At 40.6% G+C, this 14,382-nt stretch overlaps 1 protein-coding gene across 2 annotated transcripts in view; it reads right to left on the bottom strand.

Annotated features, from left to right (window-relative positions):
• Positions 1-14,382, bottom strand: part of RB195_011808 (uncharacterized protein) — a gene marked incomplete at both ends in the record, with an annotated part of 67,874 nt that overhangs the window by 9,369 nt on the left and 44,123 nt on the right. For both annotated transcript variants that reach the window (XM_064193382.1, XM_064193381.1), the window contains 2 exons: positions 3,337-3,488; positions 5,676-5,827. In XM_064193382.1, the coding sequence (XP_064050963.1) occupies positions 3,337-3,488; positions 5,676-5,827 (304 nt within the window). The remainder of the gene's footprint in view (positions 1-3,336; positions 3,489-5,675; positions 5,828-14,382) is intronic.

The raw sequence follows: 14,382 nt of genomic DNA, 5'->3' as shown, positions 1-14,382 counted from the left end.
GTACGAGTTTCAGAAAATGACTCACTTAGAAATGCATCGTTCAGTAAACAGTAAACAGCTGTAGACATGCAAATGTGGCATGAACAACTGTGTGCTAATGAAGTGGAATGGTCAGGAAGAAATCCGAGAAAATATCTCTTTCTACGGATTACTGAAGAAAATTAACAAAATTCACACCGTGCTGAGTGATTTTTTTCATTCATTTCTGAATGTAGAAATGCAGATAGAAGAGAGAACGAGAGAGAAAGAGAAAGAGAGAGACGTTCTGCATTTGACATTCATATCCCTCTTCACCTCTAGATATGAATATGAAAGCATCTATCTCCCTCTTTCGCAATTCCTTGTCACTCATCGCTAAGTGCTCACGCATTCATGCAATCTTAATTGCATTGAGGTGATCTTCGGTCCACGGAGGTCCTCCTCTCGGGAATTTTTCTCCGCTTATGCATAGGGAATTAATAGCTGTTTATTCATGTGTAATCAGCAACAACAAGCCGATATCGTTTAAATTTAATAATATAATAATTATAATAGAGGACAAAAGCTGAGCTTAGAGCAACTGACGCATTACCGTGATAAAATAAGCGGATAAGAACTTGAAATCTTAGCCGATTTAGCTAGGCTATCCGCTTAGTGGGCGCTAAAGGCGATGAAAGCGAAACTGAACTGCAAATATGATCTGCTGTTCATTATGCGATTCTATTATCGAAGTGTTACGGATTTTATCCACATTTTCTCCGGATATACAGCTAATGATATTGAAATTTATGACTATGAAGCTGCAGGATTAATTTCCTATTAATTTTCAGATACAAAAAAATCTAAATTTCACACGATTTCTCTAAATTGATCTTTTTTTCCTGAGATAGAAGAATGCTATCACATGCATTTCTATAGATAAGACCTTGTATTTAAGGAACCACAACATTTCTAATTATTTTCTACTTCAAGGATTTCGTATAACCACAAAAAAAAGCAGCAATTGAACTGTAAAAATTCACCGAAGCATCTCGAGGATCTTGTTCCAAAAATATCTCAAGGTTACGTAACACAAATCCACTCTAATCGTAATTATCTTTCAGGGTCAAGAGATTCCAGAGAATCCTAGTTGAGCGTATGCGTACTCACGTACAAAACACCTACGTTAGTACGAGATTACGGACTAAGTGATAGCAGTTTACCAGATATATTTAGCAGTTTATCATAGAATATTCCTACTTATCTTATTTACGTAGGTAAATAGCTTAGAAGGCGTTCTGCAAAAAATTCTTTAACCTCTTTTTATAAATAAAGGCCTATTTACAAGATTTGATGCCCGTTTAAGATCTTTACCGTACTATCTTTACCGTACGATATTTCTCTTAAAAATTATTAAGTCCCCTTATGAGAGAAATCGAGGTTTCCCTTTTTATTTTCTTCTTTCCATCCATTTGCACTGACACATTCTAACAACATGCCGCGCCCATTACTCACGTCTGTTCATCATCATCATCATCATCGCGTCGCTTGACCACCACCACCACTCCTTCCCAAAACCCCATCCACCCCGACCACCACCGCCACCGTCCTATTCATGTTTGTGTCCCCGCAAACAACGAAAAGTGAGCGCAACTCACAACGCAAATCCACATCATAATATGTGTAAGGAACACACGGAAGAAAGAAAATCCTATGAAGAATCGAGAAAAAATACGAATAACATGAAATGTCAAGAGGAAGGTGCTCTTCGTTTTATTTTTTTTTATTTTTTTTTTTGAAAGGGATTATCTAAACGTATTCATATAAAATGACAGCAACTACACGAATCAAAATATAAAAAAAAAACATCGAAAAAGAAGACAATTTCCGTAATGCAACAAACTTTTCCTGTGTGTTACCCCAGAAAATAATGATTTCCCCTAGGAATACTCTGAAACCGTATGTGAAATCTATCTCCCCGTCCACATCAGCTCACAGAGAACAATTTTAGTGTTTTGATGCGACTCGCTGCAGACAATCCCCGTCTCCACTATCATTGAAAGGAAAATCCTGAGGATGTGATACTAAGACCATCTTTTACAGCAGGATAATCCAAAGAATATAAGAGTATGAAAGAAGAGATATTCTGATTTACTGCGGTCTGGGCTCTTCTACAAACAAAACAAAACTCGCAAAAAAAATGGTTACATATCTTTCTTCGTAAGGATTTTTATATTGTTCGTTATTTTTTAAAAAAGATTTTGTCTAATAAAGTCGATGACTACGAGAAAACGAATCGCAAAAGTTAACCGCATTCTCGTAGGGAATAAATTGTAGAATCTTCAGAACTCAAAGCACCATAAATGCAATTACACTGAATACGATTTGAGTTGAGTATGACTGGGTTCATCAAAAAGAAAATATTATACAGTAATTAAATAGACAAAAAGGAAAACAAATTAGTAACTCTAGCTCTAGTTAAACCTCTCGATAATACCCTTGCTCTTTCGTCCTCCACTACATATTCCTACAGACTTTACCGCGTAACTATTCTCAGAAGTTCTCCACAACATCAATAGAGCCGAAATACGATTTATCCCGCATCTGCAGAATCTATTAATCTTGAATCGTCAGGAAAAAAACCCTGAAATGCCAGCCCTCCCAAGCTCTTCTTGCAGACCAATACATCAATGTAGGATTGGTTGCTCCGTTAAGCCACCACCATCATTCATCAGCCACTAATCCAACCACAAACGTATTTTAAAGAGAAAACATTGTTTCTTCTTCACTTTTCATCCACTTATCTTTCAGTTGTCCGATCACTCAAAAATAAATAACAGTTTGTGTCAAATTTTAGAAAAGATTTCATTATATATCATAACAGCGCTTTAGATAAGAACTCCATAAAGAATCGACGGGAAGAATCAACTCCAAATATAGTCGAATCCCCCGTCGTAAAATAAGAGAATAACGTTGAATAAAACAACGTGGCTCGCATCAACATAATAGGACATCGCTGTGCATTTCCTCATCATTCATGCAAATATAATTCTCGTGCGGAATATTCATTCGCCTTACATTCACAACTATTGGAAAACTCTTCGTGCTAGATTGTAATAGACGAGCTTAGCAATCTTTTCCCTTCTTATTTAGCAGCAAAATGAAGTAAAAACTCCATAAAACCATCAAGTCGAATTTGCAATAATCACGTGAGAAGAGAATTCCCCATTTGTTCTTTAACCAAGAAAGAGTTGAGAAAAGAAAAAACCCAAGACAAAGCCAGTTCCGCTGTCCAGAAAAAAAAGACATTTTCGACTATCTGCGTCTCTAACATTCTTCTAAGCAGCGGAAAGCAATCAAAGAACGTAAAAAGCTCACATTCAGCCGATGTCGTGTGCGGCTTCGAATCTGCCGATAACGGTGTTCTTGGCGTTTGATGAGCGCCTCCTGGTGGAGTGACAACACCCATCGATAGCCCCGGAGTACACGTAGCGGATGAGTCGGATTTTGCAATGCCAATGATACCATTTCTAGAAGAAATCCATCTCTGATAGATGTATTGCCGGAAAACGAATACAAACGAGCAGAGGAAAAAGAGGAGAATGAAAAAGGAAAGCGGTAGCATTTCATATGTCTCTGTTATTGATAGACAATTTCACACCAAAGGATTCAAACAGGTTACAATTTCAATTTTTTCCCAACAATTTTGTTTCAGAAACTTGTTTCGACTTTTCATGGCCGAGCAGTTCTCCTACAATTCCCCAATATTTAAGTCAAATAAGTCCGATACTCAGATATTCAGAACTATGGAATTTTCCAAAATTTCTAAAAAGAAAATTTCTTCAGTATTCATTTTAGCATTCAACAGTGCATTAGGAATTCTTTGAGGAAGAAAATCGATAGAATTATTGGAAAAACGGCTTCATATTCAGAATTACTTCGTCATTCAAGAAAATCCAAATTGAAATTATCTGGTACGATTTAGAACGATTCTCCAAAAGTGAAAAGATTATCTACAAAAAAGCTGAGTTACGAAAATGTGCAAAGGAATCTCTACACATATTTTTCGGATTATTGAATACTTCATAGAAATCCACCGTAGAACTTGATATGTACATTTAAAAAATCCAAAGAAATTTCGGAGGAAAAAATGTCAGAAATTTGCTACGACTCAACATTATTTTCCCCATAAATCACCTTCCATACAGCTAGTTCTATTCAACATTCAGATCTAATTGTACAGTTCCTACTATAAAGTATGGAATAGTTGAAAGTTTGAAATAACACGTGACTCCTAAGCGGATCGAGACCCATTTTAACTGTATGCGTCCACTTGTTCGTGTGTTTGCTGTGCCGTACGTCCGCGTAACGCGCAGGCGAGCAAGGCTGGTCGGCCGGCCGGTCGATCGGTCCGTTCGTGTGTTCTTCCGCATAAGTCAACAAACCCACAAATGTTAAGAGAGGGAGGGCGAAGATCAGCTAACACTTCATTTCGAGCACATGACGCAATCGAGCGAGGTCGGTTATCACTCAAAATACACACGCACCTTCCTCGCCACTGCGCGCGCGCTTTGTGTAAAATCGCGTCCGCGCCGATGAGAGACCATCGAAAACAAACACTTGGCCACATGCCAACCGCTCCAGCGGCTGATGATCGTTCGTTGTCGATCATCAGCAAAGAAAGGGCACTTTATCTCAGCGGTTCTGTGATATAATCCTTTAAATTACGACTAATTAAATGAAATGAAAATTAAATTAAACGAATTGATGGAAACGCGATTAATTTCTCAAGTAATACGGTGATTTTTCGTATTTACGTATCAACTGTACCGTATGTATCCGTAAAAAAAAGAGCTAAGAATATAAGCGCTCCAAGAAATTATTAGAAATTAGAATATACTATGAAAGAAGCCCAAATTATTCTTCTGTGTATGCAAAAAAAAAAATGCTGTTTCTAACTATTTTCAACTAAAACTAGAAATTTCGTTTCTATCAGGAAAGAAAAAAGACAAAAACTCGTCATAGCACCACACTTCTAAGAGTGGAAGATTAATCCACGGATATAATCTTATACGTGGAAAAAAGCACTGAGAAAGCTAATTATACCGAAAAGTGTGATTTCTGGTTTACGGCTTCGAAAACCCTCATCGTCGCATATATGTATATAGGTTTTCGAGATGAATCCACCATTAGAAAACCTTCATTATTCTCCTTTCCCCATCGGATATGCATGCGTGCCTACGTCGTTGAAACCCCTTATAAACGCAAATCCTCTCGACCTTAACACTTTCGCTAGGGATTCGTATAGGAGGTCGCTCGTATCTGCCCCATCCATCCATCCCTCCTCCCCCCATGTTCGGACGTCCCTGACTGAAAAATGACGGGCAGCGCGCTTAGCATGACCACGAGAGAAAGCGGGTTTCATGCGTGCTCTGAGCCACATAAAAAACAAGGCCATACGACGGGTGCGCGGCCTCTTTTCGCGCCCCCGTCGTTGTGCAATTAGGGGGATAGTGTTGCGGGGCGGCGAGCGAATCGTGGACGTGCACGGAAGTGAAGGTTCGCGCGTCAGGGTCACCGCTCAATTATCATCTCTCAGGCAAAATCGATCATAAGAAAATGGATAAATTACGAATTTGGCGAGAGAAAGACTTGAGAGAAATAGTAGAATGGATCATGAAATGAAAAAAAAAACACAACAGATTATGAAAACGTACCGAAACACTGCAGGATCCGGCTCAATTCTCGAAGTCTTCAACGGTGCTGGCGATGGGGTCTGGCTGGCGGCACGTTTAAGTGGCGCGACACCACTGTCCGCCAATGCGCCAGGACTTTTCATTTTGCGGCCGCGCGAGGCCTTGGCTAGTTTCTGAAAACGACACAACGATAGGATCATATTCACAATGAGCGACGGGGCGCGACAAAAAAAAACGTGCAGGCTGCAGCAGAGATGACGACGAAAACGACAGCTTTCGAGTATTAGATAGAGCTGAAATGCAGGGAGAGACAGAGGGGGAGAGAGAGGAGAGAGTGGAGACGAAATGTGAAAATAATGAGGATGGACGGATAGCCGCCTGATGGAAAGCCGATTCGATGAGATTAGGTGTTACGTCCAAGATAGACCTTCAATCAAGCAAACGAAGTACACAAACAAGAAGAAATCAGCTATCAATGCAGGTTCTTAGGTTTTTCGAACGTTCAAAAAAATCAAATACGAGCCCGATCTTTCTCGATCACTAGCGACTTCACACCCTTCTGAATTATGACAAATTGAAGTTTAAAAATATCCATTTTAGAAAATAGAATCATCTCCACCATAACAACTGCTCATGTGGACAGGCAGGCATCAAAGGTCATACTACGAAGTGATGTATCTCAACGTTACACTACGTGCAGTAGGCATGGAAACCAGCCATTCTCAGAAACATTTTTCAAGATTTTGCGGACGAGGGAAAAAATCTGAAAGACCCTCCTCCCAGCCTTCTCTGATAATCGATAGAATCCTATTCTTAAAACGTATTTCTAAGCATACTAGCGAATACCTTAAGTAAGCTCTTATTGCAAAGATATTTCATGTTTCATAAGAGGCGTGTACTCAATCATTAAACGCCGGAAGCACCGGAAGAATTCAAAGTTTTCAAGCACAAAAAAGAAAATTTGAAAAAAAAAACTCTAGATGTAGTGGTAGGTAGATGCGTGCTGGATTTAATGATGATAGGAACCGTCTAAGCGGTGCAATGGAATCTGCACGAATATATGAATAAACAATTAGGAAATTCCTAGTGCACTTTGGATCACCGCCAACAATCGATTCCACACAGAAATAGGACTCAAAATCCCCCTTTATCGCCGCAATGTTTTATCAACAGAACAATTCTGAGGGTAAACATCGTCGAAACTGATGGAGATATCGCCGGTATGTTGACTGAGACTGAGTAATAACATTCCCACATTTGACTCACAATTTACGAGAGTAGAAAAATGAGGTCGATAGGAAAAAGAAAAAAAAAGTAATTCAAGATCTGTTTCCGAAAGTTTATTAAAGAATACGGTCTCACGAGGATGATGATGCAAGATGGTTGGTTAAAGGTTTTCTTTTCTTTCCTTGCAAAAATTTCTATTTGATGTGGATCCTAAACATTTAGCGAACAATCCTGCAACAGCAGTAAATGCCCTTTTCACATCGGTACTTAAGTAATTAAACCTACCAGTGCCGCGCCGTCAGCAAAACAACAACGACGACGTCGACGGGAGGAAAAAACACATTTCCAGAGGCTCAATAGCGCGAACAAAGAAACGCACGTCAAGTACAGGGAATGTGACAGCCAGCGAAGAAGGAGGAGGAGGAGAGAAGAGAGATCGACGTGTGCGCGGCAACCATCAATCCTTTGGGAATTTTTCAAAAACCACTCGAAACGAAGGACGCGCTTAGTTCATAAACACACGTAAAACATAACACAAACAAAAATGTGAAGGCCACTTCAAATAGCAGCGAGTGAAGTACACGTTTTTACTTCATTGCAGCCGATTTGCTATGCAATAAAACGGCAATATATGTATATATGAAGGGGGGACATTGTCAGAAAGTGCATAGGAAAAAGAAAAGAACATTTGGCGAGACAAAAAAAACCTTGTCTCGTTGTTTAATGAGCGAAACATCCAAGGGAAGAAAGAAAAACCAAAAGAAGAGACATTTTAACGGTTATAAACAAGCTAATCACTGTTAAAACAGCTCCACAAAAAAAAGAGTGCAATTAAAGCAATCATCGTATAATATATATACGACTTTTATATAGAAGAAAAATGCTCGGGAATTATTCCTCAATCAATTATTGAAATGTCATATTTATTCTTATTAAATATTTTTAATTAATTAACTTACTTTAAATTAAGAGATGAAGCAACAATTCTTTCAAACCCGAATTTTTCGTCTATCGGTCAAAACGGTTATTTTGAAAATTATATCCCAGCAAAAATTCCATTCTAATTTTAAGGGAACACGGGGGACTATTTATATAATATTACAGTAGTTAAGATAAATTTTAGAATTGTCGACGGAGTTGACGTAGCGCTACAGGAAACCATGTCCAATTAGAAAATACTGAGAATATAATTTCTTAAGAAGCTTAGCATTTCCCGTTCAACCCTATTTCCCTTTTTCTTTTTTTCCTTATCTCTTTCCTTCTCTCCTACGTGATGACCTTCCCATTCGAGGAGCGACTGCTTCAGCAAAAAAAAAAAAAAAAAAAAAAAAAATTGTGAGAAATGATTCCCATAAAAACTTCTAAATAACTCAATTTTGAAACAATTGAAAGTCAAAGTCTTATCAAGAAAAATCAAACCAGGCCTTTGTTCCAAACAAACGATATGTCAAAGAACACGCAACAAATGTGCATGATTTTGAGGGAAAAAAGACTTTGTTCCCAAATCGTCGATGCCTCGATCATGCGCCTCATTGCGACGAATATTAGCTTGTTTGCGCGAGTAACATTATATGAAATTAAGCACTATCGTGAATAAAAAAAACTGGAACCTCTAATTCACTGGAAATCGTACCGTAGTACCGTATATTCATGAAACTGTACTATTTCCACTCATAATAATTCAACTATATTATCCTACAGAGGAAAAACGACATGCATAGAAAAATGGACTGAGAAAATCTTTCAAAAATCATTTTGTAACCACTTCTGCACCACAAAAAAAAGTCCTACAAATCCACTTCAAGTACACTTTAGCAGAAAAGTCGTGTCGATAAGTAGATAAGAAAAAGTCGATACAGCCCGTGCGGTTCAAACGGCTTCTCACAATTCTTTGTTTATCACGTGTATCAGTGAACAAATACAGCTGAAAAAATCACTCTCACTCCCGTTTTAGCACTCAGAACCATATGGCAAGTGCAAATTCATCCATCAAATAGCATCTGCGATTAAATCTAAACGCATAACACTTGATGCTACTAAAAAAATGGTATTTTTTCGTCAGCATGAGCACATTAGTTCTTTAGAATCTACCAGAATGAGTAGAATTCACTCAATGCTATGTTATGTTATGTTATGTTATGTTCAATGAAGCGATGATGAGATAACGTCACCATTCTGCTGCCCATCGTATCAACGCGCGTCAGGGAAAATCGAAAAGTCAGGTCTTTGTTCCGGACGATGCGTCAAAGAACACACACACAACAACTGTGCATAACTTTGAGGTGGTTATTATCGTCACTACCAACTTAGACACCATTAATGAGGTCGAAGAAAAAAATGGATATGACCCTTAAGACAGGTGCAGTGTGATGCGTGACCACTGTGTAAGAATCCAGAGAAGAATCTGTTCCGCCGCTTGTGTTGTACGGCAGTGTAATGAACTTTCGATAAATTTCCGCTAGATTGACAGGCTAATAAAGCGGAAAGAAGAATGAACCCATCCATTCAGCGGAGGGGAAAAAAACGAGGAAAAAAAAACGATGTGTAGGGAAAAGGACAAAGACGAGGGGTTGGTCAAATATTAATAATGGGCCACAACAATAACGACCAAAAAATCAAAATACAATGATGCACTAAATCGGGACTAATCACATTTATCCAACGTGAACAATGAATACCAGCGAAAAATCCCTTGCTGCTCGAAACTGTGCAGCAGAACTCAATCCGCCCACGTTAGAAAGAAAGTTATTCGTTCGGATTACGGTAAACTGCCATGTCACACCGTTTTGTCTAAGTTTTGCAGATCTCCAAAATATCTACTGTTATGAAATACCAGAACTATGTGTGCAGCTATAAAAAAATTAATTTATGAGTACAACTTATGCACATAGCAGACCTACGTACTAATTACCTCTGTACAATACCATACTATGACCATAAGTGGTTGGTTTACAGGCAGTATACACTATTAATATCAGGACCAGAAGGAAACAATCAAAATTGGACAAATTTCGCATAATTCTTCACCCTCACTTGACAAATTTCCCTTCCTTATGTTACTCTTTTCTTCTCAAAGGCAGTGCTCAGGAGCGGAAAAGCACACGTCTGACCATAACATCCCATACCCATCCCTTTTGAACAAAACAAACCTCCAACTTTAAATGAAATGGAGCGATTATAAAAATTATATAAAGGAAATTGAACCTTGGAAGGTCCCAGTGTGACGAGGTTAACGATAGCGAAACAAAACTAGCAGTGAAGCGATTTGAAAGATTGAAACGAAGAAAAATCGCTTTAGATGTGACCTTTACATTGCTCCACAACAGAACTCTAACACAAAGCTTGGAAATTGCAAGTTATGGAGCATAATTCGCAATTTTGTAGCTTCAGAAAAAATCAAGCCATTTTAGAGTTCCGCATCACTAAATCTACGCATACGGTAGCCAGCAATAAATAAAATGAGCCCTTTTCAGAAGAACAATGTAGAAGTTTAAGAAAACTATCCGAAAGTGCACAATAAACTTCGCTTCGAGCATAAAATTCGACCAAACACCGCCTCGAATAGCACCCAGAGAATTAAAGGAATGGGCGTGAGAAAGGCCGCCGGCTGGTGGGGCGGGCGGACGGGCGGACGGGCGAGCGGGCGGCGGAGGAGATGAAACGAGAGCGAGAGTGCGACCGATTACGACAGCCCCGTCCAAGTGAGCGACGAGGATACGAGAGTAGGCGGCGATCGACACGTGGACGTGCGAGAGACGCAGGCACGATGCGCAAAAATCCGAAACAATTACTCATCCCCTCGTCTGTATTTATCCATCCATCCATACAGCACACACATACGCGCGCACACACACACTCGCAGAGACCGTAGCGAGCAGTTTGCTGTGCGCGTGTATGCGTCCGTATGTGTGAGTGTGTTACGCTAGAACGCGCAAAAGGCGAATGAAGGTAAACAGGCGATGAGGAGAAGAACGAGAGGTGGTGGCCCGAAAAACGCGTCAGCAAACATTTGCCATGTCCGCAATCGCGGAACTCACATAAAACTTACAAAATACACACACACACACACACCGCACACCACACACCATACGCACACACAGAGACACTCATTGGTTGTTGAGTGTATACGGATCAGCCGTACGATAAGAACACAAGAAGCGCGCTTGAAGAACTGGAGAGTTCGAAGACGCAACCGAGCGCACAACGATAACGCTGCACACGCGGTGATAACACGGGGTAATGGGAAATTCGAATCGAATCGGTTAGGGTAGCAACACAAACATCGCTCAACCACCGCCGCAATTCATCGGACACGGTTGCTCATGCGGAATTCACGCTGGAAATTCACCGACGCCCCCCCCCCCCCCCCCAATCACAATAATCCAAGGAAAGCCTTACGCGGCAGGGTTGATTCAAACAAGTTGCTAAGCCGATTTAACCCTAATTCTCTCGGATTAGCGGCGTATAAAACGTCACTAAGTAAGGGATTTAGAAGTATTATTTATGACCCGCTAACCTAGTGGGAGCTAGTGCGATTAAAATAAGCGAATTTTTCGGATACGAAAGGAAAAATTGCACAAAAAATCCCCTCATTGAACGAATGATTCGGTAGCGAACAACACACGTGTGGAATATATCAATTTCGTAATATATGGAGATATTTCCGTTGGTAGATGCATGGTAAAAAAAAAGAAGGTTATGACGTTAAGACGTAGAGATCAGCAGAGGACATTAAGGAGACTGAGTACCTCCTAGGGAATAACACCATGGATAAGTTCGTTATTCGTCCAGCATATGAACGGAGAGGGTTTCACATTAAAAAAAGTGAAAAAACCTCCTACTATAACAAATCCCTAACCAACATAATAACCGTGGTAGTCACAGATGTCGCTAGTGCAACTAACTAAGTTTGTTTCTGATCCATTTTAAGTAAGTGCTGTCAAGTGGCATAAATATCACACGAAATTCTTCGTCATCGAACTAGTCAAGTAGTTAGCGCGCCGTTGCCTGACTGCTCAAAGCGACAAATTCATGAATAATTGAGGTACGTGTGAGTGCTGAATGCATGGAAACGCTGTGGGTGCACACGGCTCACACGCACACACGCACGGAAAAATAAGCGAGACGCAGACGTCCAGACGTAGTGGTGATGTTGAGAAAGCCCCGGACGGGGCACACATATAACGTACGTACACAAATAAGCGCTATCAACGCACATACACACACACCCAGTTATCAGACCGCTCGCTGCCCCATCATGTCTCATCATAAAGATATCGAAGGAGAGAACGATAGACAGATAGATAGATGGACGGCGGACGAATGAAGAGGAACAATGTCCTTGAGCGATATGGACTGGAATAGCCGGCAGCGCATCGCGCAGCATCTTTACGTATCTCACGCTACACGAGATTCGCAAGGACATCTCCTATGCAGCGATGATGATGACCGACAAGAACGACGACAAACTCAACAACACACATACACACTTCAAAACGGTTCAGCATAGAATGTGCACGGTTAGAATGCTCACTTCAATAACATACAGCGAACAGAAACGTTGAATTTCAATTTAAAAAAATATTGTTTGAGTTCGACTTAAACAATAAATAATAGATGGCAATTCTCGCCGTATCAGTCACGGAGAGTGCGGCAATGATACCACCACCACCACCACCACCAACCAACCACCACTACCGCCCATCTCTCGCCATACACACAAAAGATAAGGGGCTGCGAAACCAGTTCTTTCTCTGATCGCCTGCTACTCTTCGTCTCTTCTTACATCACGTAGACGTGAAGGCGTGAATACACGACGTATCGCAATACACGCATCAATGCGTTACGTAACTTGCGCGCATTATACACACACCACACACACACACCCAAAAGTCGATCTCCTCTTTCGATATATCGGACGGAGCGATGCGATGCATTCGATGGATCGAATAAATCAAGTAAATAATACCGGAAATAAGCAGTTGCACGAGAAAATGGTGATAAGATCATTATAAACACAACAGCTACGGATACAGCTTACACAAGAAGTGAAGAAATGTTTACAATGTGGATTTATGACCTTTTCGCTAAAGAAAATAGGCATCAGAGGTGAATGAAAGGACAAAATTAGCGAGCGAGCGAGAGAGAGAGAGAGAGAGATATTGCAAGCGAAGCAAAAAAACCACCACCACCACCTATAAAGTGTGCCCTTGGGAAAGCGTGACGAAAAGCAATTACCGCGGAAAGGACAATGCCCAAATGCAGCAAGCATTAGCTTGGACCGGGAAAGCTGAGCGCTTGAGCGGTTGAGACCAGAGCTGGCCGCATTACTTTCCGGCTGTTTAAAGACCATGAATCGTTCGTGATAATTCATGCCGCACAGACAGAGAATCGAACTACGTTGGGATGAGGTGAATTGAGCTTTTCAAGGGTCCAAGGATCAAGGAATGATAGATGGTAGTCCAGAGAACTCCCGCAGCGTCTCAGCGAACAGCAGTTCCCCTTCGTTAAGTGCAAGCAGCGTTAGTGTTCAGGTAGGCGCAGTAGCAAGTGCTGCTGAAATGTTTTCACTGCTGGAAGAGCAATTCGCGGAAAACGCCACGCCTCTTTTGCAAACGGCGGCTCAGCTGTTCAAATACTAGCACCAGCAGCAGCAGCCACAGCGGCTATCCAGTCTATCCATGAAAAATCATTTTTCATTAAAAGCTAACCATCATTTCATTGTTTCCGATAATAAATCTACGACATTACGGTTGTGGTTCTTTTTTCTTTTTAATTCCTCTTTTTTTGTTTCCCACACCGTCCTTTTTTCTATGCTAGTGGGAAGAATGAGGAAATTAAACCAGTACCGATATTCACAGCACAAAACTCGCACCATCAGCTGCCTAATACTTCACTTTGCGCAAATTATTGCGTCAAGTAATTAATTGCGCCTTGACAGTTCGCACATATTTGAAAGCCGTCACGGAAAGTCGCGAAACAGTCTGTGCACCTACTTCCTGGAGACTGGAAAGCAAGCCGAAATATCGATCGCATTGTGCATTGAGCTGCAAACTGCGAGAGCAGCTGACTTAATTTCACAATTTTTCCGACATCAATAAAACCCGATGAAATCATACACTGAATATGATGGCAAAGAGAATCGGGGCCAAACAAATCAATGCATCAAAGTCGACGTACACGCCAGATGCGTAGCTCTCGCATTAGAGTGAGATTTCCGTTTTGCGATGGCATGGATTTCGCCTAAAAATCCGCCAACAATAGGTGTGGACATTATCGATCTCTTGCTCTGCTCAAATTGTGAAACAACTAGCATGTGAATCGAGGATGATGGCGCGAAACAAAGAAAAAAAAAACGCACCAATTCGTGTCGCGAAAAAAAAAACATACACACCGACAAGGCCGCACAATAGATATCCATGTAGAGTGTATAAAACGATTTTACTTGGATACCATTGCTAAAACCTATCGATCCCAGATAAAATGTAAGCTTTGAGCTAAT

This window comes from Necator americanus, chromosome III (genome assembly GCF_031761385.1).
Source record: "Necator americanus strain Aroian chromosome III, whole genome shotgun sequence".
NCBI classification, from domain to species: domain Eukaryota; kingdom Metazoa; phylum Nematoda; class Chromadorea; order Rhabditida; family Ancylostomatidae; genus Necator; species Necator americanus.
Note: the sequence above shows the minus strand (reverse complement) of the source record. Positions and strands in the feature narration are given on the sequence as shown.